This window comes from Vidua chalybeata, chromosome 3 (assembly GCF_026979565.1).
Source record: "Vidua chalybeata isolate OUT-0048 chromosome 3, bVidCha1 merged haplotype, whole genome shotgun sequence".
NCBI classification, from domain to species: domain Eukaryota; kingdom Metazoa; phylum Chordata; class Aves; order Passeriformes; family Viduidae; genus Vidua; species Vidua chalybeata.
In genome coordinates this window covers 280250-304168 of record NC_071532.1, presented here as the reverse complement: position 1 = coordinate 304168, position 23919 = coordinate 280250, and the positions used below count along the sequence as shown (strand labels likewise).

General features: G+C 48.7%; 1 protein-coding gene across 1 annotated transcript; it reads right to left on the bottom strand.

Annotated features, from left to right (window-relative positions):
• Positions 1–670: 670 nt before the first annotated feature.
• On the bottom strand, positions 671–12239 carry DSTN (destrin, actin depolymerizing factor). Its single transcript, XM_053937076.1, has 4 exons — positions 12131–12239; positions 3406–3713; positions 3098–3174; positions 671–2019 (listed from the first exon to the last, which is right to left on the bottom strand). The coding sequence occupies exons 1-4, from the start codon at positions 12131–12133 to the stop codon at positions 1910–1912; spliced, it is 498 nt and encodes a 165-aa protein (XP_053793051.1). The 5' UTR covers positions 12134–12239; the 3' UTR covers positions 671–1909.
• Positions 12240–23919: the final 11680 nt, after the last annotated feature.

Sequence of the window (23919 nt, the reverse complement as noted above, 5' to 3'; positions counted from 1 at the left end):
AGAAACCTTGTGCTCCCAGCCCTGTGACCCGCGGGTGCCAAGCCAGAGCGGCCAGTCAATGCCTGTCTTTAATGAAGGGCTTCAACCACCCAGCCTGGCCAGAGAGGGCACATGCCCCGTTAGGGTAATGGCCCATTATCGCCCTGGCCCCCAGACACAGCAGCACAGCCCTGGCACTGCTCTGCCAGGAGCAGACACTGCAACTTTCTGTCCCTGCACAGCTGGGAACAGCTCAGGGAGGAAGGGCCATCCTGTGGCTGCCTGGGCTCCACCGGCCTGGCCAGAGAAAGCCCCCTCAGTCCCCGCGGGGAAAGCAGCGCAGAACAACCATGGCTGGGCTCCTGCTGCTCAGACTGCAAACAGGGACACGGCTCCCAGCCCATGGGAATTTGGGCCCAAAGCCCAAAGGCACAGAGAGGTGCTGTCTGGGAGCTGCAGCCTGCAGGGGATGCAGAGCCTAAAGGGAACACACTGCAGAGACAAACCTGCTTTCCCCCCAGATCTCTCCAGCTTCACCTTGCAGCCTGTTTCCCCCACTCCTGCTCCCCAGAGCAGAGCAGGGCAGTCGCTGCAGAAGGCAAAGCAGCTCCCAAGTGCTTACCCAGATCCAGCAGTGCCAGCCCCCTGCACGAGGGCTGATCCCGAGGCTGGAGAGCAATCAGTCACTGACCCAGGGGAGGGAAAGCCCATTTATTTAGGCTGTTCAAATTTGGCACGCACAGAACATATCACAGTAATGCACTGGAGGCTAAGGGTTTTGGTTTTTTTTTTCTTTTTCTCTACAGACATACAAGAAAACTCTATGCAACTCCCATGTACACATTACACAAAGGAAACAGCTTTAATCAACCACTGATGAAACATGGAAGCTTTTAAGATCTCTGTAGCTGGCACAGGAATGTTTTCTACCCCCCATACAAAAGGCATTTCAGGTCAAACTTTCTAGTAGGTGATATTTCCATGCATTTCTACAGAATTAAAGAAGCTAACAGACAAAAAGCCCAGATCAAGCCATATTAGTCAGGCTGATTGGTTCTACTAAGTTAAATCAATAGTAATTATGGACAAATGGACCAAGTGACCAAAGACTGGGGCTGAAAATACCATTTTTTAAGTTGTGGTTCTTTTTCATTTTACTGCCCATAACTGGAGAGCTCTGATATACGAACCTGCATTTATAAAAGCCTCAGAAGCATCTGATCCACTAGTCAGTGTATATTACAGAAAGGTACTTCTAAATTAAACTGTGTCAACAGAAAAAGCAATTTCTATAGAATCACTCAGGAGGAAAGAGACCTCAAGACACTTCATAACAAGAAAATTGAACCTACAGAACAAGTGAACCTTTAAATATTATTACTGTACTGTGAGTTTACAAGAGAGTGGATTAGGACTACTTCTCCAGAAAAAGTGTGTCTGTTTTAAGTCTAGCTTCATAATTAGGCTTTTTTAGTACAGCTCTGCAACTGAGAATTTAACCCAGTTTTGGTGCTAACAGGTTGCTTTAGCTGAAGTTAAACTACAGGTTTTAAGTTTTGTCTTAAATGGTTACAGGGGAAAGTTTTTGAATTTCGCTTGATACTATTTAGAAAAGCAAGAACAGGAACCAGATCGTTCTCACCTCTCCACCTTTCATGATACACTGTTCAAATTTTTGGAGACCTTTAGTGTTAATCCATTGGGGACAGTACTGGGCTGGACAACCAATGCAAGTATTAATACACCAAGATAAATCCTTAATTTGATTTATTTAGGGTCATTTGTACATACAAGCTACATCTCCAAAATCTACTTTATTCTACAAGACAGCTTCCCTACTGTTAGTGAAACCCTTGCCTAGAATGTTTGCTTTATATAACTGATCTATTAAAACATGGAATGCTTGTAGAGTTGTGGCACTGTATGACATCTACACGGGACTTCCTTCAAAAGCTACGACTAGGGAGCCTCCTAGCTTCTCAGCAATGCAAGCTCGGTTCAGGTCCTCTGGCCCATTTGCTTGGCATTCATGCTTTATGCCTAAAAAAAGAGGCAAAACACTCAATAATGCAGTATTTCAACATGCTGGTAAGCAATCAAAGAAACATACCTGGTAGTAATATTAGAAGAAGCAATGCAGTCACTCAAGCAGACAAGTCCTGCCTTAGCTTAGGGAATTTGACGGTTTTTCCCTGACACATCCCAGGGGACATCTGGCTGCACACCAAATGTCACTGAAGGGACATGAAGGGAGAAATTTGTCACTAGCTCAGTGCTCAGGCTGTTGGCCTTTCACGGCAGGCTCTTAGGTCAAATCCCTCATTTCTTGTGCTGCCCTGGATACAGCAGGGGAGGGAGCTCCAGGCAAGCACACAGAGAGGGCTCACTCAGCTCCCGCTGCCTCTGCAGAGGTGGCTGACAGCATCACACTGCAAACCCGACAGGCAGAGACTGAGCTGGGCTACACAACCAACAGTGCTTTATTTTCCTTTTTAAGGCTGGGGAGCCCAACCCATGTCTGCCTTATATGGTGAAGAGCAGAATTTCCTCGGGATTTCTTTTTCTCTATTTCCACATGTGCAGCACACAACATATTCCCATGGCCATTCCATCCTGTGAAGGCTGGCGCTGCTGCACAAAGATCCTGTCAGTCTTGCACAGGGCAAGATTTTGGCCCAGGGCAGCCTGAGAAGCTGAAGAGTGCTACCTGGCTATCAGCCAGACTGACTTACTACAGCATAGTAAGTTTATGAGACTGCATTTGAACAGACACAGGGATGAAAGTGCTCTGCCACTGAGGCAGCCCTGCACAAAACCCAATGTGGTGATATAATCTTAGGGTTTCTAGCCTGTATGGTGCAGATGTGCTGCTCCGTATTGTCCATCACACATTGCAAAACCTGCTCTTGTCCTGAGCACTGTCCTAGTGCCTCTGAAATTTTGTCAGATAATGTAAATTTGTGCCAAAGCTCATTTTAGCTCTGTCACATGACACTTCACTTCTCACTAGTATCTCAAAACAACAACGACAAAAAAAACCCCAAAACTTAAACTAATTAAGCCTTGCTGTGTACTCCCAGAATACAGCAGAGTTAGGAGTATTAGATGCATTACATACCTTGAAACTTCTTTTTGATTGCATCCTTGGAGCTTGCGTAGATCATCTTACTTTTGAGAGGTGCTTGTTCTGGTGCCCTAGTGGGAGACATCACAGAGAGTGAAATTAGTGACACTGAATATCCACCCCAGACAGAAGCAGTATCCTACCCACCATGGACAAGTGGAACATCTCATGGCTCCATCATCAGGCTGCCCAGCTGGCTTTAAGCCTGCCATTTTTCTAGCCTGGGCAATACAAAGGCTGAGACCTCACCCACAGAGCCTGGACTGCATGCTAGGAATGAGAGAGTTGGGAAGGTGGCTTACCACAAGAAAAACATCAGCTCTTCTTTTTTGGATTCCTTGGTCTCAAAGCTTGCATCATACAAGGCATAGCGGCAATCCTTCTCAGGAAGCATCTGCACAAAGTGCTTGAAAGGGTCGGTGACTGTCACTCCGACATCTCCCACCAGAATCTCTTTGCCTTCCTCCACAATAATGCACTTTTTGTCTGGACTGAGGCAGAAGATGACAGCCTTCTTCCTCTTCTTGATTTCCTCGGGCGTGGAGCACTTCCGCACTTTCATGTCGTAGAAGATACGGCACACCTCATCGGCCACTTGTACTCCGGAGGCCTGCAAAGACCACAAACACCTTCAGGCCTTCCACCCCTAATTTTCCCAGCTACATTATGGCACTGCCTTAAATCCAAGGCTAGAAGACAATAGGTTCTTGCAACAGTCACTTGTGGCATGAGAGTCTCGTCAGAAAAGGCTGCAGCCCCCCTTTTCCAAAGCCAAGTGAAGAATCTGGAGTCTCCCTGCTGCCCGCAGCCGGCTGCCAAGCCAAAAACTAGTCCAAAGAAGGCACAATCCCACTTACACCACAACATTGTTTTGGGGGAGTTTTACAGGCACGCCAACCCCTTGTTCTCTGAGATTCAGTTGTGGCAGATCCTTTGGCATTACAGCAGCTTAATTTTCTTCCCCGTTTCAGGCTGGCTGGACAAGCCCACAAGGATCTTCTGTTCAAAGTTTCCCAGCCATTTCCAGCAGGCTTGCTAGCAGCTTTAGGAACAGAGGTAAAGCTGGCCAAATTCCAGACTTGTCACATGGACTTAGTTTAGAGATCAAGGGAAATGTAGTGGGGTACTGGGATTGCAGTGGTAGTTTTTAGCTGAACAAGCCAACTTTGGGAAGCTGCTCCAAATTCAGTATTTCAAACAGAGAATTTGCAAGTCTTAACAGTTAAAGTCTCTTCTTCTCAGCACCTACTCCAGCAGTTTTTAAAGCAAGCTCAACCCTTCTCAACCTTTCTCCCCCACCTTGGAGTCAGCTGGGAAATTGTAGTGAGTGGTATCGTATTCCCCTGTGTAAGCTGGAACAAGAGGTGCACATGCAGCATTATCAATCTGATGTAAAGGCAGCTGCACAGCATAAAGAGACAAGACCTAGCAAGAATGACAAAAGGCTGAACTGCATTTTCAGTCTGATGCTTTTCTGGGAATGAGACAGAAAAAAAAAGTGGGAAGTAGAAGCATTTACATATGAGTTTTGTTCTTAGACTGCACCAAGTTGGAGAGTTTAAAAGCAGCTGTGCAAGAGTGAATACTGCAAATGTGGGAAGCCAGCAGGCACTGCTGGAAGGACATCATGGCCAGAGCAGTAAAGACCAAATTGAAGCCTGTCCAGCACTGAACAACTCTATCTGTTCAAAATGCTACACACAGTATAAACAATGAGATTCCTTTAGAATCCTGCTTCCTCCCTCACTGCTTTTTTGTCTTACAAATTCAAATGACATTACTCATATCCATCTATCAGAAGGAAAACTGCTTTACTCCCTCTGTGTAAACCACGACACGTCACTGCTATGAGCACAGTCAGCAGTACCAAGTCAGGTACAGCAGCAGGTGAAATACACAACTCAAAAAGGCTAAAGGCTCTTCGTAATTTTTTTAAACTTATCTTCAGCCCCAAAATGTGAGCTCAAGGGATTTCTTTTGCATTTTGAAGGAACAGCAGAGTTCAGCTGCAAAACCAGGGGGACAGAGGTGCAGGGGACCTGCTCAGTGCTCAGGCTGTCCTTGAGAGATGGTTATGGAATGGACACCTCCTTTAATGTGTGGGGGTTTTTTGAAGTCTTGATTAGTGCCTACCACAGAGGACTTCAGATAAGCCCAGATTCTCCTCTTTCTACCAATATCCCTCCTCCTGTAACTCTGAGTGGCTGGTATAGCCAGCTAACCCAGTGAGGAGAGGTGGCACAGCTGGCAGAATCTATTACCATGGAGTTTGGTATCTAGAGCTCCCAAGTGCTGGCCACTGAAACCAGGACAATCTCATACACCAGCAATCTGAGACAGCTTTTCTTTAGGGTGGAGAGCAGTGCTTTCTCAGGGTTTACCTAAATACAAGGGGACCTCCCTCAAGTTTTACAATGCATGGTCAGTCTGTAAGTGGTAAGCTATGCAGAATTGCTTACACTGACTTTGGGACAGGAGAACAGCAATTCAGTCACCATGCCTCAGCTGTGTGGCAGGCAGCCATCCTTCTGTGTATCACCAATAAGGTGAGGAAAGTACATGGAGAAAGCCTATTCCAGGATAAATTCAAGCTACAGTGCAAACATGGGCTCAAAGTGACTCATTCCAGTGTCACCTCCTCCATACAGACACTGTACTTTGTCAGAGTGTGACTGAGAGCTAATGAGGAATAAAGGTCTTTCTCCTCCTGTCCCAGTGTTTGGTGTGGGCAAGAACCCTTTTGGGAAGATTCTAAATAACACAAAGTTAACCTAATAAAGCAAACAGTGCAGGAACTACAGCTATTTCATCATTCACTAAGGACAAATCCACAGTGAATTCAAGAGAAGCCTCTTTCTCCCCGAGGTTTATTTTCTAACTAATGGTACCTAAGTAGCTGGCAATGGGTGGCAAGACTCGAGTTTTAGTCACAAAGCCCTCGAGGTTCTTAGAAAATGCACAGAAAGTCTGAACTGGCATGGAAATGAGGCTATTTATAATGAAAAAGCAGTACACGTCACCTACCTCCACCTTTGTAAATTCTTGAGCATTGCTCAAACACACAAGTAATTCCCTTGCACCAAGTCACGTTAACTTTGAAAGCACAGGTTAATGCTCAGCTTAGAGCCAGAAGCAGCAGCAATAGAGCTGCAGGTTGATGCAAACTGTGCATTTGCTTGTGGTACTACACAGCCAGAAACATGTCTCCAAGTCAGGAGACAAGTTGTTTCTTTAAAAAGAATCTGAGCACTGCTGGCAAGTCAGTTCAGATTCCAAAAATGTTGAAAGTATTTAGTCTGGAAACTCAAAATTCACTGTAAAACTTCAGCTGATAACTAGGACTGACCAGCAGCTGAAGGGACAATACTGACAACTGGATTTTTTAGCTTTCCAAAGCAAAAGGCTGTTAGTAGCTGGTGCTACTCCTTTTCACAGCTGCTGTACAACCCCTGGATTCATCACACAAGCTGACATTAGCAGCCATTGTGTTGCCAGGGACAATGCAGATTTGTTCCATCTGAAAACACCCTATAGCTGTGTTACAGTATGGGCTGAGATGAGACAGTGCAACAAACCAATTCCCTCCGAAAACTGCAGGGCTCCCTCTTCAACCCTGGGCCTGTACCAGCCACAAATGGCTTCACAAACATACTTAAAAAGGAAAAAACTCAAACCCCAGGCAGCTTTTGTTTTAAGGTAGCAGCAACCACTCTGTGTAGAACAGCAATAGGATGACTGCTAAGAGCACTGGAACAAGGAGAAATTCCAGACTCTAAATATGTGTCCTCAAGCGACATTTTAACCTTGTCCCTGCTGCCTTGTCCAGAAGAAGAGCTGGTGAGAAGCCTCCACCCTCCCAGTAATGACAGAGTAAACACTTGTTAAGTCTGGATTTTCCCTCTTTGGCCTCTTACAGCACTGCTCAGGAGTCAACACAGCACATTGGTTATTATTTTGTGCATTGTGTCTTGAACACTGTAGAGCTCCAGCAGCCAGCCTGGTCCTGTTCCTTTCCAGGATGGAAGCAGTTATCCAGCTCTGGACTGGCACACGGGGGTTGCTTCAGTGAGCAGCACATACTGCAGGCACTTGTGGGATCTGTGACTATCAGCCAGCTGGTGACATTTCACCGTAGGGGACAGACCCTTAATTGCAACAAGACAGCAGCAAGCAGGCAAGCCACCTAATTACCAGATGGGAAAATGATGCCAGGACAGCACACTCAGGGAGACATTCAGGAAAGAAGAGACAGAAGTTTCTCTGAGGCAATCAGCACAAGTGAGTTGTCCCCCAGCACGTCCATGCAGCTGCTGCAGACACAGCACATGCTGGGGGCTGAGCCCCTCACTCCTTAGCCCATGGCACTTGTGGCAGTGTCCCCCTGGAGCTCAGGCAGCCTGCTGCAGGCACCTGAGGCAGGGACTGCCTTCACTGCCTTGTCAGCAGGACTGCAGGAACACAGCGGCTCCTGCTCACAGAGCCTCGCTCCTGCCTCGAGTGCAAAGCTCTGCACAAGTCTTGGGAGAGCACAATGCCCTCCCTCCACTGGGCAGCCCAAAGAGGGAGCCTTCTGTCCAACTGCAGGAACCAGACCCAGCTGCCTCCACTAAGAGCTCCCAACATTTAGCCTCCATTGCCAAGTAGCCAAACCGAAATTTAATCTAAATTGGGGAAGACTGAAGAATAATCCAAAGCTTTCTCAAGAAAATCCCCACATACAGAAAAGCCATTCCAGGAGTGAGACATGCCAGACACCTGATAAACTGGAGTTGTAGTGAGCCTGCACTAAAACACAACTTTGACACAATGAAATTCAGCTTCTCTTTTGTTAGGAAGTGAATACTGTGAGGACCAGTATTTCTTGAATACTTAAAATATTTCACCTAAGAAGAGTCTTCGTCTTCCTCAACTCTAAGACAGCTAAGACCTTAAACTAATGACTTAGTTTGCCTCAAGACAAGTTTGAAGGACTAAATTTAAGTCTTGATAATTTCAGACTGTTGGTTTTCCCTCCTGTGATTAGAGACCAAGAACTCTCCATAGTGGTGCCTGGGCAAGCATTATCTCCAGAGACATTTCAAGATGCAGTTCTTGACTTGTTTTATCTGGGAACCACGTACAAACATTGTACACATCAAGGTGAACTATCCACAGCTACATAAGTGGAAACATTTGCTTCTTGGAAAAGCATCATCAATTTTTTCCAGAATCTGACACCAAGAATGTATTAAAGCACACCTTGCTTAACTGCAAGGGCAGATTTGAGAACGCTGTGCTCCCATGTTTGCTGGTCACATTATTGGCATGTATTTGGTTCTTGGTTTCTTCAGCAAACCCTGTTTCTCCATGCCTGGCTTACCCTCCCTCCTATCTACCTCTGAAATTCCCTGCCACTGCCAGAGCTGCCTGTGGAGCCATGTGGCATTTCCCTCTGACTCACTAATGTGTCACAGTACATCTCTGCAATAAATACTTTTTCAATTAAACCTATTTCCACCCTATTGATCTGGGACAGCACCCTTCAGGGACAGAGCTGTCCCCTGCACTGCCACACACTGGAATGTCCTGGGCCATCACCAGCAACTTGAGGGGAAAACTAAGCCAAGGTAGTTGTGGGAGCACTTAGCAGAAAGGGAGGGTAACAGCCTGGCTGAAAGAGTTTTGCAAATCGGGCCTCTGGAAAGGTGTCACCTAAGGCCGACAAGCCAACTGAGAGTGTATGTGGTCAAAAAACCATAGAGATATTAAATACTGCTTGGTGAGCACTCAAGAAAACACATCTGATGTTAACACCCCCACTTTACTGAGCAGGAAAGGCAGCAATGCAAGGAGGAAATGCAAGGAGTAGCTACTTTAACTTCATCCCAGAGACCAGCAACACTGTGGGAACACCAGTGACTTCAGGAGTCTGGAAAAGCCCACATTCCCTGCTTACCTACGGCTGGACAGAGACACCTCCATTTGCAGGGGACAGCCTGTACATCTGAAAGGCCAAGGTTTCAACTTGGACCTGAAGGCTGACAGGAAACAGAACTAACAGCCTTTTACTGCTGTTGTATAAGAGGCCATTATTTGCACACCATAAACCAGCAAGAAGTATAGAGACATCTGCATATCAGTTGTAGAAAGATCTTGCCAGCTAGACTCAAGTTTGTATTTTGCATTATTTGGTCTCTTTTGGCAGGGGGAAAGTGTGAGGGAGAGAATCGAAACTCTATTCAGCTTTTATTTTTTCCCCCCAACAAGAAGAAAGGTTATTGACAAGACAAGGAGAGATGAGGAGGAAAGCAGTTGTTAAAAAAAAAAAAAAAAAAAAAAAAAAGAAAAAAAAAAAAAAAAAAAGAAAAGAAAAAAAAGAAAAGAAACCACTATGATTTGAATTCCTGAAGGTCATTTCTTCAGCTTTTAGCCAAAGAGGAAATTATCTCCTTCTCTGAGCCACCATGAAGTTCACTCCCAATTTAATTATCAAGGTAGGCAGAACAAGCAATATCCACAAAAGGCAATCCCAGCAACAGTACTGAAAAACAGGAACTGCAGTGGCCACTAGTAGCAGGGCAGAAGTTTTGAGCAGCACCCATTCCTGTGTTGAAATGTAAGTTTTTAAGGTAATACAGGTGGAAGCTGCTGTGTAACAGGACTCTTGCAGAAAATCAAACCTTTTCAGAAACACATTCAGCACACAAATCAGCTGTTATGAGTCTAAATGCCTATAAGAGTTTTCTTGTGGCCCTCCAGGCACTTATAGGAACCTAAAACTTAAACGTCACCCTCAAAATCAGGCTCTGAAGGCCAGCTCTGGGCATCCCTGATACTTGTTATTGAGGGATCCTCCTGTCCCGAGGAAACTGCTGTGAATACTGAACAGCCAGGTGAGGAAAAGGCCGAGAACAGCCTCACAAGCAAGTCCTGGTTGTATTCAGGCTCTCTCACATGGGATTGCTTAGGTCAGCCATCGCGCCCAGCAGGAACCTCTTGATAGTGATTCTGCCAAGGCGAGTAGGAACATGCCAGACATCAACAGCACCAATTGTCATGAGGCTGTTATCTTGTATACGAGGCATATGTACCTTGTAATTACACAGATCTGGGAACAGCACTGACTAACAACCAAGAAAAATCATTTGCACGGTACTCCAAAGACCTTGGACTCATTTAATCCAGCAGCAAAGAAACTGAACATTGTGGCAAGACACAAAAGCTGAAAATCCAAGCTCTTTTGATACCAAAGGATGCCCTCCTGCTGGCACTACTGTACTTTGCCAGAAGGCCTCCACTCTGCCTAAAACCAAGTTCATTTGCAGCCTCTCAGAAAAGCCAACCTAAACGCTGTTGCAAAAAGGAGATCACTCTGAGAAATAGTAGTTTTGACTGACTTGGGAATTCCCTGGTTCCAAAGCAGGATGAAGCCTGACATGCTGAGTAGTCACACTTAACTAGGTTTGCATACTGCAGAGGTGGTAGCTGGCTTGTTGAGACAAGCCTCTTTCCAACAAGAGCTGCGAGTCTCATCAGACTTTTTAGCAGCTTCATCTGCAACTCTCATCAGCTCTGCTCCACGCTGCAGACCAGCCATAGATGCTCCAGCTTGGGTGTTGGAGAAAGCAGGGACATTAGTAGTACATCCTGTCTGCCACCCCTACGGATCAAAATTTATTTCCCGGATATACCACACGTTCAATGAACTAGTAAATACCAAGGGAAGGCCTCAATATTTAACACCTCTAATACAGGTAAATAACCCAGGCAAGTGCGTGTTGCTGGACAAGTGCTTGTGTATGACTCAAGCAAAAACAGGGCAGCAGTTAAAACTGCATGAGCTAATAATTGAGGCAAATTTGCCAACCTCTGTCTCCCGATTTAAACAGAGATGCAAACTCTGAGCATGGGCAAAGCAAACAGAATGAGCCACCATGAAACTGAACACGCGTTTGGTCTATTCTGCCCCACTTATGCAAGGAGAGCCCTAACACTTTTTTTTTTTTTTTTTGAAAGCCACGAAACACAAGCAAATCAGTGCGGATGCTCAATACTTTTTTGTTTCTTTGCTTCCAGCGTTATGCCTTGGATGAATGTTTTCAGCACTGTGCGGAGAAGCAAAACAGAAAAAAAACCTCAAATCCTTGCAGCAACTACCTCAAAATTTCAGCTTCCTCGAGCGGCCGCTGCGACACCCTGTTTTTTTACAACCAGCGATTCCCCTCCGCGGGTTCCGCTTCCCCCTTTTGTCCGCCGCCAGCGCTGCGGGCTCCGGCCGGGCCCGGCGGCGGGGGGCCCTGGGAGGGCCCGCGCTGGCCCCCGCTGCCCGCGGAGCCGCCGCCGCTTTCTAGGCCAGGCCCGAACCCCCGGGCCGTGGGAAGATGGCTCCCGCCGGGACCCAGGCGGCGTCCGCGCTTCCTCCCGAGCAGGGCAGCCCCCGGCCTCGGGGGAAGGGCGGGCTCGCACCAACACCGCCCGGTGCCTTCCTGCGAGGCTGCGACCCCCGCCCGGCCAGCCCCTGGCGGGGAGCAGCGGAGCCGCCTCCCGTCCCCTCCGGGCCGCGCCCCGCAGTGCGGGGAGGCGCCGCGAACAGCTCCCCCCCCACGGCCCTTTCCCGCCGCGCCCTCCTCACCAACCCCCCCTCCCAGGGCCGAATGGACGCGCCCGCCCCCAGCGCCTGTGTGCGACGCGGAGCGTACCACTACCTTACGGCGGGGGAGAGGAAAAGGAGGGAGGACAGTTCCATCGCTTCAAGGCGGGGTGGGAGTAACCTTCCGTCGCCTCATGGCGGGATGGGGGCGGGGGGGAAGGGAGGAGAACGGATCCGCCGCGTCAAGTTCAAAGGCGAACGGGAAGGACCGGGAGAAAGGGAAGGAGAAGGAAAAGGGGGCACGATACTGCCAGGCACAGCGGCGCCGCCAGCCAGAGAGCCGGCCGGGATGCGGCGGGCGATACCGCCGCCCGCCTCCCCCCTTTTTCCCCCAGGGATGAAGGCGGAGGCGGGCGACGGAGAAGCCAAAGGCCCCTCCGGCGGCGCGCGGTGCCTACCATGGCGTCGGCGGGGCGCGGCGGGCGGGCGGCGGGGCGCGGTGCGGCGGCGGCGGCTCCCTCGGCTGTCTGGGCGCGGCGCGGGCTCCGGCGGCAGGAAGAGAAGCTGCGAGGGCGCGAGCCGGGCGGAAGCGCTGCCGACGTCACGGCCGCCGTGCCCGGAGGAGGAGGAAGCGGTTGCTATGGCGGGAGCCCCGCGTGGCGACGCCCCAGACCCGAGCGCACGCGCGTGCGGGGCGGGAACCCGTCGCCATGCGGGGCCCGCTCCCCTGCCGAGTTAACCAATCACAGGGAGAGTCCGGCTGATTGACGTGGCGGCTGGCCAATGGCGCGCGCGCTCAGCCGGGCGGGCGGGGTTAGCTGCCCCAAGGTGCGCCGGTGGGGTGCGGGGAAGCTCCTGAGGGCAGAGCTGGGGCGCTCGGGGAGCCGGGAGGGCGGGCGGGCGCGGCGGGCACGAGCAGGGCTCGGGCTGCTGGGAGCGCGGCTGGAAGGGACTGGGGCGGCCGTGAGGGGAGCGGGGAGCGGCCGAGGGGGCGGCCGTGGCTCTGGGGCGGGCGCGGAGCCTGCGGGAGCGGCGAGGGGCGGGCAGCCGGGCGGAAGTGTGGGAGTTTTTCTTTTTTTTTTTTTTCTCTTTTTTTTTTTTTTCCCTTCCTCCGAGGGTTTTTCACTACCTACTTTGGTGCGATCTCGGGCAGGCGGTGCTGATTGGCTCGGCTGCTGCGGCAGGGCCCGGCGCTTCCCGCGGGCAGCCGCGGATTCCGGATCCCGGCGCTGCTTCACCCGGCGGCCGCAACAACGAGCGGCTTGTCCTGGGAACAAAGGCGGCCCTGAGAAAACGCTGCTGCCGAGGCCGGGGAGCTCCGACCATCTGCTCCTCGGTGTTCATGGGAGTCCTGCTCGCCCTGACGAAAATACTCGTTCCTTAATGTTTCTGGCCAGCGAGGCTCGGGCTGCATGTAATCAGAGTACAAAGGCATCTGCTGATGGTACGAAATGTATAGAAAGTTAGGTTTTTATCACCGAATTCTGACTGCAGTGATGTTCCCGGCTTGAGTCAATGAGCAAAAAGCTGCCAGCATCAAAAGCTTATTTGTTGAGTATGTGCCTTCCTGTAAGAAGGAAACAAAACCAAGACTCGATTTGCAGGCCTGGGGTATGATCATGAAGCTTCACTATTAAAGGTGTGAGCAACGCTTACACACACCTTACAGTTCTCATCCATATTGCTGTTCTAGTTAAAGGGGGTTAATTTTTATTTTATTTATCCCCTCTTTGGAGGACACCCCAGTAGATGCTCCTTGTAGATGTTTTTAGGCCTGTTCACATGAGAGAGAAGTTGCTGAAAGACTCCATGCTGAAGATGGGTGCATTGAAAAAGTCATCCTGTTTCATTAGGCTCTTGTGCTGGGTCCAGACTTACTTCTGCTAGGGGTTCCTTTTTTGCAAAAGCTCTTGCATCAGATTTGTAATGAAACTAGCAAAAAGACCTACCAGCATGACTCAGACTCCAATTGACCTGAGTGAATAGTTCCCTGATACATTTAATCAACGAACGCTTAAATTTGACCCCAAATCTTGACTTACTTTGGAAGTATTAACAAGAAATAAACAGGGACATGTTTGGGTTTGTTTTTTTGTTTTCCATTTTGAAATGTAGTTCTAAAACAAGTCAAATAAAGTGCCTGTGTAATAGGGAGAGCTTCAGTCATGTCAGTAAGTTTCTCTGGACAACTTCTGGTCCTGCCTCTGCTGTGATTGTGGCTTGGAGAGGAAATCAAGGCAGTGGTGGTCAGCGCCATGTGGCAGTGCCACAGCAGACCTCCGTCTCTGGTGGTGTGTAGCAGAAACCTGGGGCAGCTGAGCTTTCTAGTCGTAATTGATGTGGGTAATTTGTCTGTTACTGTTCCTGGCTTGCTCTTTGTAGATGGGTTTCGCTCTGACAGAGGGGTACAGAAGTGAGACATCCTGGGGAAGAGGGGAGGAGATGATGCAAGGCCACGAGAGCAGCTGGGGCTATTTCATGCTGTGTACTTATAAGGGCAAATGAGGTGGAACTGGCCTCTTGGCTCAGTCTGTTCTGAGAGGTGGTTTTGGAAATGTTGCAGTGGGTTGAGAAAGTTTCTAACTGGTTAAAGGAAATTCAGCAGGGACAAGAACTCCTTCACCAGCAGAGTAAGAGAAAACTTGCACTTTTAACCTGCCTCATGAGAAAGATGTGCCTGCTCTGGGAAGGGCACTCACTCACCACCAACCACAAGGGCTTTTTGAAATGTTTAATTCCCCAGAAGACAAAACAGCATAGCCCAGTGAGGATAAACAACGCGGATGTGGTGCTTTGAGGCAGGATCTGTGCACCAAAATACACGGACGGGTGTGTGGTTATGGTGGTACCAGCCTGCCTTAGCACAGGGCTCCACAGCCCTGCTGTTCCTGCACTGGGAGCTCCAGCCCTGCCCCAGGGCTGCCTGCTGGGGATTACCAGTGTGTATGGCAGGGCTGGGAACCCCTGCCGCGGGCCAATCCTGTGTGCCTGGTTCTGCAGGGAAAGGGAGCCTGCTTCTCCAGCCCAGTGCTGCTCCCTGACCTGACAGCCCTCTCCGCATGTGCCTTTAGCATCACCCGACCCTTTGTAGTGCTGGGGTTCCCTCAGCCCGGGCTTGCAGCAGGGTCCTGTCAAAGCTGTTCTAGCTCTTGCCTTGGAGCCTGGACCCAGGGGGAGCTCCCTGGTTTGGGGAGGGCAGGAGGAAATTTTGTTTTTATTTTTTCTGAGTTCCCCTCTCTATCAGTGCCACCTTTGGATGGGACAAGGACCCGGGCAGAGGTGAGGAAGTTCCTCCACTCTGACACCAACGCCTCTGGCTTAGTGTGTTGCACACCCTGCTGCACCCTCTGGTGTGTGGTGAGCGAGGCTAAAGCCTTCTTGGGGTGAGACCTCTTTGTCCCCAGCCTCTCAGTGCAATGTGAGGTTGTCGCAATGACAGACAGGAATTGCATTGTGCAGAAGGTTTTTTTTACTAGCTTTTCTGCTTTTCATCACTGAACCAGCTTTGCCCCTTTTTCTCACAGTGTTAGTGCTATAAATAAGCTAGGCTGGAAGCTGAGGCTGTACATGTGGATGAACCATCATGAAAGGTGAATCCCCCTCCTGCTCTTCAGGCAAATGGTATTTGCAATCAGCCTGAAATTTCCCACACACACACACGGCCCCCAAAAATTCCATCCTTCAGCCAGGGGAGACTGATAGATTCCAGCAATCCTGTAGCTGGTGGTGACCACTTAGGCTCCTGTCAGAAACCCCGGTGTGAACTGCAGCTGGCAAATGTCAGCCCACTGAAGGATTGCTTCAAAATCCAGCATGGTCAATATAAAAAGTCACCCGTGGTCTACATCAACAGAAACCTGAGATCAATACATCCATTTTGCTGACTTTGTAGCTTTTGAGATGCTTGCTTACTTTATATGCCTCAGCTATTTGAACTCCCCCTCCCGTCCTCCAAGCTACTGACTCATTTCCTCCTCTAAAACCTTCCTTTTTTAGCCTTTCGCTCTGAAGTATTTGGTGTCTGTTTTGAGCTGCATGCTCCATGCCTTACTTAGGCAAACTCCTACATCAAAGCCCTGCAAGCCATGGTTTTGTGCCATGGAAATCGTTTGTTTTCCCTGATAGTTTCAGTCCTGAGGGGCAGCCTTGGCTACTGACTCTGCTCGTCGGCAAATTGCTGCTTTGCTGTTGCAAATCAGGGAGGCAGACAATCGGCAAAGCAGCTGGTGAGCCGAGGCTGCCGCTGCTTATGCTAATTGCTGTTGTCTCCCTCTTAGCCTCGCTTCCCCCATCTGCCTGCATCCACCTGCGGTCTTTTCATCCACTTTTGCCCTGATCTCGCAGTTGGGGCAGGGATCGCCGAGGCTCCTGTTTGGCTGAACAGCCACAGAGCACCCAGACCCTGACTCTCTGCGCTGTCTGATGCAGCAAAGGAACAGGCAGTGTCCCCTGGTGCACGGTGGTGACCCAGAGCTTTGGTCGTGGCTGATGGATGCTGCTGTAACAACACTAGCTGAGTGTGCCTGAAATACAGTGCCTTTTTCTCAGGGCTTGTGGAATATTGGCTCTGTGGTCTTGGCGTCGCAAGGATCAGCAAAGATAATTTTAGATGGGAACAGAAGGTCTCTGTAAACCTTACAGTCATAGCTATTTCACTGGCAGAAAAAAACCCCACGAGGAGCCCATGGCTGTGCATTGCTGAAACATTCTGCTTAGCAGGTGCACTGGAGTAAAAATTTAAAGGGAAATCTGGGGATAGGGGAATCTAAGGGTGATTTCCAGATTTCCAGGAGCTGTGCTGCTCCATCCCTTTTCTGAGGAGGTGGTGCAGCAGACAGGATGCAGGAACCAGAGCCTGGTATTTGGTCCAAAGCCCTATCCTAGACCACGGAGTCAGTCTGGACAAGCTGCTTTCCCCCTTTGCATTAGTTTCCTGTTTTTGAAGTGTTAACTTTGTTCCTGCTTTTTCTGTACTGCAATTTGAGATTTAGTGCAGATCAGAGCTACGTGTTGCTTATCAATACTTGCTATTTTTACAGAAATGAAAAGGCTGTTCCTAAATTGCTATAGATGAATGCCAGAACTCATATTACGTTTAATCTGCCGTCAACTTCCACAATTGCTGCAGGTTGCAATCCTTATGACTTCTGCATGGTAAGAACTGCAGGCCATAAGCAAACAGACTTAAATTTGACCCTGCTTGCTGCTGTAAAACTGGGTGAATTTTATCAGCCTCATCAGAACTGGCCTGGATTGAGTGGGATGGGGAAATGAGCTCAGTGCTTCATTACACCCGGGGCATTTTCTCCACTAGAAAGACAAAGGAGGAAATAACACAAGAAGGCAGCTCAGCAGTGGAACAGCTTCATGTTAATTTAAGTAAGCAAGAATGTCATCAAGCTACTCTCCTACCTGGCTTGCTTTTTTTTTTTTTTTTTTTCCCTTTGGTTTTGTTGCCACTAAAGTCTGAAATACTTTTTATGGTGAGAATGAAATGCCTCTTGCTCCCGAATCAGCTTAAGGGCTGGCCACTGCTCAGCTTTCACTTAATTCCTCAAAACAGGCAATGTACAGAACTTACAATGATATACTTCCCTTGCATACACAGGGATTAAATCTTAAATCCCTGTCAGTCTGAGAAGGGAGGCTCATGTTGAGTACAACGAGGCCTTGAAGCAGTGGGTAAAGCTTTAAGCAACGTCTCTGCCCGCATTACCCGAAGGCGTTGCAGCGCTCCCTGTGACTGTGCTCCGGAGCTTTTGCCGCGACACAGGGCTGTGTGTGCAGCCCCTTCGCCAGCGGGGGAGGGCAGAGCCCTGAGAGCCTGCACGGCTCCCACAGCCTCGGGCAGGAAATCTGTGGCGAGCGTGATAAATTCTTCGCTGCCTTTACAGGGTAACACCCGACCCTTCGGGCCATCTCTGCTCTGTGCATGTAAGAAGATCGTGCTGCTACGCCGAATGCGGCACGACTGCGGGGATTTCTTGGAGAATGAGCATTTGTGGCTCATGTGGGCTTTGTTCCAGGTGTGGAGGTGGTTGCTGCTGATGCCATTAGTAATTGCTATCTGCAATGCCATTAATAATTATTTTATTTCCTGAATTAGTGAAGCCCCACTCCTCACACTCTGTAACCCAGACAGAAGGTTGTTGCAGCAGTTTAGTTTTCTTATGACAGGGTTTGTACTCAGCTGCATCAGAATAATGAAGCCTTTTGGAGATGTGTTGCTCATGCAGGATGGCCCCTTGTTTTGGCTTGGGAAGTGCAGGCCTGTCTGTGTTTGTCAGGGCTGTGGCCACTTACTGAACCTGTCTGAGTTTGGCACTCTGGAATGGGGGGAGCTTGGCTCTTGTTTAAATTGGGAGTTCATTTTAGGGAGGGCTTCTATGGGTAAGATTAGATGGGAGGTGAATTAGCCCTACCCCATGTATAGGGCAAGGTGATGTACAGGCATAGACTGGAAAATCCCCACCCCTAATCTGCTTACTGTCTAACCATAAGAAATGCATGGGGTAATGAAAAAGGAAGCAATGAGACATATTAGTCAGCATGATGGATGTTCATCAACAGCAGCCTTATGGCTGTGGAGGATTTGCTAGAGGGTAGTGAAAAGCCCTTCAAAACTGTCATAAGATAATTAAGTAGCATTGACTATGATTTCTGGGGAATGCTCTGAGAATTTAGGGTGGTTACGGGAGGCCTGAGTTGCAGAGGTGGGTCTGGAGAGGTAAACACTCATTTCCCAATAGCAACCATGGCTGCTGTGACACTGGCGAGAAGCCACAGCACTGGCAGTGCCGTGGAGCACAACTGGAATGGGCTGCAGGACAAATCTGCCCAGAGCCTGGGTCTGGATGGGTCTGAGTGCTATGGGAGCTGGCTGTGCCAGCACCGATGTGGATGGTGCTGGGGAGAGCAAGCATATCAGTGTTTTTGCCTTCTAATACATCAGGTAGTCTCAAAAAGGGCTTTGCTTTCCTGGTGAACCTGAGCCTCACACACGGGTGGATAACACTCCTACCACTACTGCCACTTGGGCTGTGCCAGGTGAGGTGGAGGAGTAGGAGGACACTGCAGAGGGACACACTGGGAAAGAAGAAGGTTTTGCTGTGTTTCCTGTGAGTGTGCAGTGGAAGGGAATCTCTGACAGTTTCCTTTACCTCTCTCCTATCTGTGTTGTGGGCTTGCAGGATGTGGACAGGTTATGAATGGAGTCAAGAGTGGCTTGATAGCTGTATCTGTGCTCTAGCTGTATTTTTAGCTCTGGGTTGACAGCTGGGTCATGGTGAGCTATATATACCTGCTGTGGCTGGTCTTGTCCAGGGAAGTGGCTGTGGGAAGTCTCCACTGAAAAACAGGGTAGTGTGAGCGGAGCATTCCTTTCCCACCAGCCTCCTTAGATCTGTTCTGTGTGCCTGGATCTGTACTGGTGGCCTGTGCTTGGTGTGCTGTCTCTCTTCTGGCACACAGGGTGTAGAAAGGCTGGCTGCTGTGGGGCTTGGACCAGCTGGGTGAGCCTGTGTATTCCCAGGCTTCAGCAAGCAGCAGTGTCCTTCTGAGCCTTTGCATTGCCTGAGTGGCACAGCTCACATCTCTGGATGGGTGGTCACCCAGCAAGCTGCATGTGGGTGCTGGGAAGGAGCATGGTTACAGCAGCACTTCTGAAGGGAGCCAGGAAGCACAGCATGCCAATCGATGGTGTATGGGCTGAATCTGGCCAGCCAGAGCAACTTCTTCCCTGAGCACGCTACCCTGTCGTCCTTCCCTAGGGCTCTGACACTTCTGCTGGATCAAAAACACTTGAATGTAACCAAAACACAACTCCTGGCCAGTGCTTCCCCTGCCAAATTGCCCATCACAGAAGTCTTTCTCCCAACATACGATGCTTTGCTCTTGCAGTGCTCAAAAAGGTACTCCTGACCTTCTCTCCAGCTCCATGGGCTTCCAGGCTCATTTCCCCCCTCCTCTCCCGGATCCCGGCTGTCTCAGGCCCAGATTCACCACCAGCCCTGCCACTCCAGGGTGGAAGTGGCCCTGCAGCTGGGAGGTGTCCGGCTGGGAAGGCCGGGCCCTGGGCAGAGCGAGGCTGTCTCTTCCCTCCCCAGCAGTTTGAGGGCAGCGCCCGTCGGACACCGCTGGGCGGAGGAGGGCTTTGTCCCGGAGCAGCTGCCTCCCGGTGACTGAAGGCACGGCACCATCTGGCGGCATGAAAGGAATTTGTCTGGAAGTCTGTCAGCGAGCAGTCCTGACTTTCTCAGCCAGATGTAAACCAGCAGTTTCCAACTATTTTTTTGTCTCCTTTTTGTTTTCCCCTCTTCTGCGGCTTTGGGTCCTTCTGTGGCTTTGCCCACCTGTCTGATGTTCTTGTTTATCCCCAGCTCCTGTGACTATTTCTTACAGAGACAAACTTGTCCAGCTCTGAGTCATTCCTGGATCATGGTGCGATTTCTCAGTCTGGGAAGAAGTATTAGAGAGCTGCAGAGGCCACTGCCCAAGGGCAGGCTGCTACAGCCTGGGACGTGACAGCTCTGCTCCCGTTAGAGCTGTCCTGGGTCGGATCAGAGGTCTGTCTAGCCTGGTGTCCTCTTCCTGGCAGGAGATTCCTGGGGAGGATAGACAAAGGCAGTCAGCTGGCAGCAGGAGATCATCTAGATGGTCTGCCAGCCTCCCATGTGCAGGCAGGAACGTCCTGAGTTTGGCGTTGTGCCTCTATTTTGGCAACCTTCTGTGGATTTCATCCTTTCTGGTTTTGGCTCATCACCACCTGAACCCATGAAGACTCCTGGCATTTGCTACACCTGCTGGAGTGCAGCTGGGCAGGAGACCTCTGCCTTGGGCTGGGGGCATAAAGAGCTGTCCAAGGTTGCATGAACATCGTTCATCCGCGTGCTGGGGCTGCAGGGCAGAGCACCAGCCAGAAAGGATTGGTGATATGTCACTGTTGTCTCTCTTTTCCAGGTCCCTTGGAGGCACTAAATATGCCAGGAGTGTCCAGATTGTGGGTCTGCTGATCTTCAGGCACAGAGCAGTGGTGGCACCCAGCTCAGAACCAGATGTCAAGGTGGGCATTAAGGTGTAAACCCTCTATGTCAGCTGTCTGTGTGAGATGGAGTGGTTCGGTTCCTCCAGATCCCCTGAGACCCAAACTGTTTAAAGGGCTGCTGGGCACTTGATTTGGACTGTTGCCTAAGAAGGCAGTGCTAAAAATCAGGTAGGAAAAAGTGGAGGCCTCTTGTTTTGTGCAAATCATGGCAGTCCAAGCTCTTTTTCACCCAAATTCCATTGGATTTTGTCTGGGTCTTGCTCCTAGTTTGGGGTGTCATGAAACCTGGATGGGTGACAGTAATCTGGTTGGTGTTGATTTTGTCATTAACCAAACACAGGTACCTCCTGGCCTGTGAATGTGTGTCCCAGCACAGCTTGCATGCCTGGGCTGGAGAAAGGGATGCCAGGTTTGTGAGGAGGAGCTGGGAGTTGTGCTGGGCTCTGAAACAGGCATCCATGCACTAGGCACCATCGTGTTCAGTGTTCAGGTCTGACCGGTCTCGGTGCACTGGGAGGGGGCGGCACAGGACTGTGTTCCTGTTATCCCGAGGGTTCCATGTGAGCAGGGAAAAGCATGGGGCCACTGAAAGCCCATCTCTGCAAATTCACGTTTTGCCACCAGGGAGCTCCCATTCCTTGTACCAGTCCTATTGGTGAGAAAACAGAGTCAAACATGGCAAAAAAAAAACCAACAAAACCTCAGTCTCCATCGGATCCCAGCTCTTGTGTAAGGGCTGGACTCTGTGGTGCTTGCTCTGGCTTTAACAAAATATTGATTTAGTGCTTGGATGGGTTTTGCGCTTTCATTGCAGGTTTCTTAGGAATGGGAGAACATTGAGGATGGGAATATTGAGGCTGGCTAATGTCAGAAAACACAGTGAGCAGGTGGAAATGTGGTGACAGCGATGCATTTTTCCCTCACTCTGGTGGTTTTGGACAGTCTTGATAGAATAGCAGAGCTGGAGAGGGTCTGCCTGCAGCCATGCCCTTGCTGCTAGTTGACCTACAGAGAAGAACGTGGCACTTGTGCTTCTAGAAAGAGTGTTGACACATGCAGTAGGTTTAGTTTGGTACTAATTTGAGTTTTAATCACCAGTGATAGGACCTTTTTTGGTTGATTACAGGGTTGAAGCATTTACTCCCCCAGACAATGTAATTCTGACCTTTCCCATCTATTCTGCCTTCCAATGCCTGGCTTCTTTCCTGCTCTTACCTGGCACTTTCACAAACACATTTTTCAACCTCCCACATCCCTACATTGCTGAGGAGACAAGTCTTTCACACTTGGAGGAAAAGATAATTGGTATAGTTGAAATATGATCGGTATAATTGAATAATGATTAATTAATAATTGGTGAAAAAATAGTAGTCAGAATACTACAGTGAGTTTGGAAAAATGACTGTGCTCCCTTTTTGGGGGCTGGTGTGATTGATGTGAGGTTAGCTGTGGCAGAGTAATGTGTTCTCTGTGTTCCTGCTAGCTGTATTAGTATTAGATCACAGCAAGGGACATCAGAGTTTGCAACCAGAAAAGTGTTTCCAAGGATGAGGATAGCAAAGCAGTAGACCAAATTACTGGGGCAAGAAATTAATGTCCTTTCTTGGAGGTTCTTAAAAAGCAGCATAAAAAATGGGTGTAATTCCTGTCGCTGTCCTCAGATAGTCTGTCACAGGACATCCTCAGCAAAGGTTTCTGTTGCACACAGACAGAAGGATGCAAGGACATCTCTAGAGATCTTCCTGGCAACTCTCCTCATCTTAGGCCTGGACTCTTTCCTGTCATGGATCCACAAAGGTTGTGTGCACTGTCTGCTGGAAACTGAGTCACATCATGCCAGGGAAGAGAAAAAAGTCCTTCAAAATGCAAGCAGTTCCCAGGAGAACAATTTTTCTCCAGGAAACCAAAGACACAGCTCTGGCACTTTTCAGTCCAATGTGGCTTCCTTCTGACTCTGGTTGGAGTTTGCTGTCCAGGGGAGACAAGGAGAAATGTTTCAAGTTAGAGTGAGTTTAGGGACATATGTTGGAAGACCAGCATATGCTGGCATGCATCTGTGTGGGGATATCTATGGGCAAAAAAAGCCAAAGCTCTCCTAAAGCGGGAGAACTTGCTTCATCATTTATTTACATGCTTCAACACTTGCATTTTGATGAGGGCTTAGATATTTTGTGTATTAGCCAGAACAAACACAGCAGAGGGCTCTTCTAAACTGTTGATGAAATCATTGAGGGGCTTTGTGTCTACCTGTGATTTTCCACTTATTTGAGTTTCCTTTGAGATGTGAACCTAAAATCTGGCACTCATGGGCCACATGTGACTTTGTGCTGTTCTTGGGAGCACTGCTTCTCCATAAAACAATGTCTTGACCCCATACAAGCACAGATGTTTGTTTGTCTATGACAGGTGTAGTATCAATGATATTTGCTTGTTGAGCTATCCAAGCCATGCTTTAATGGAAATTCTTTAAAGAAGTTAAAAATAGTTCATTGTAGTACACTGGTTCAGCAAATACTGCAGTAAAACATTTGGAATAGAGACTGAATGACAGAAATAAGTGAGTTATGTGTGGAGGGGAAATGAAAAGCATTTTTTATGGCATGTTGCAGTGGTTACTAAACCTTATGGCTTTCTCAGCAGTCTCAGGATGTTGTAATTTTGTTTTTTTCCTTTAAAAGCTGCTGGAAGAAAGACATTGCATAAGAAACTCCATTTTCTAATTAAAAAAAAAAATTCTCTCATGGTTGCTTAGAAAAACATGAAAACATGAGCTGAATATTCCAGATAGGCTGTTGAAATCAAAACCAAACAGGATGGAAATCTTGGTTCATAGATTTATACTCCAGCCAGCAAACAAACAGCCTTAGATTGGCTTAGAAATTCTGCAGTTTGGAAATGTATCAATGTCTGAATTTTGGGACCTGACAGCAGGCATGAGGGCACATGTGATTTTATAATCAGAGTTTAGTCTCTTTTTTGTTAGACAATATTGACTTTATAAAAAAGTCAATACTTTTCAAAGTAAATACTTCTGTAAAATAAAAGATTTTTTAAAAAAATATTTCTCTGGTGAGAACACTTATTTTTCCAAACTTTCCTTAGCATTACTTGAGTCCCTTTTTGTCTCTCTTTTTGTTCCCCAACTAATTTTATTCTGTTCTGAGTAGAGAACTTCATCCTGAAACTTTTTTGGTTCATTCTTCC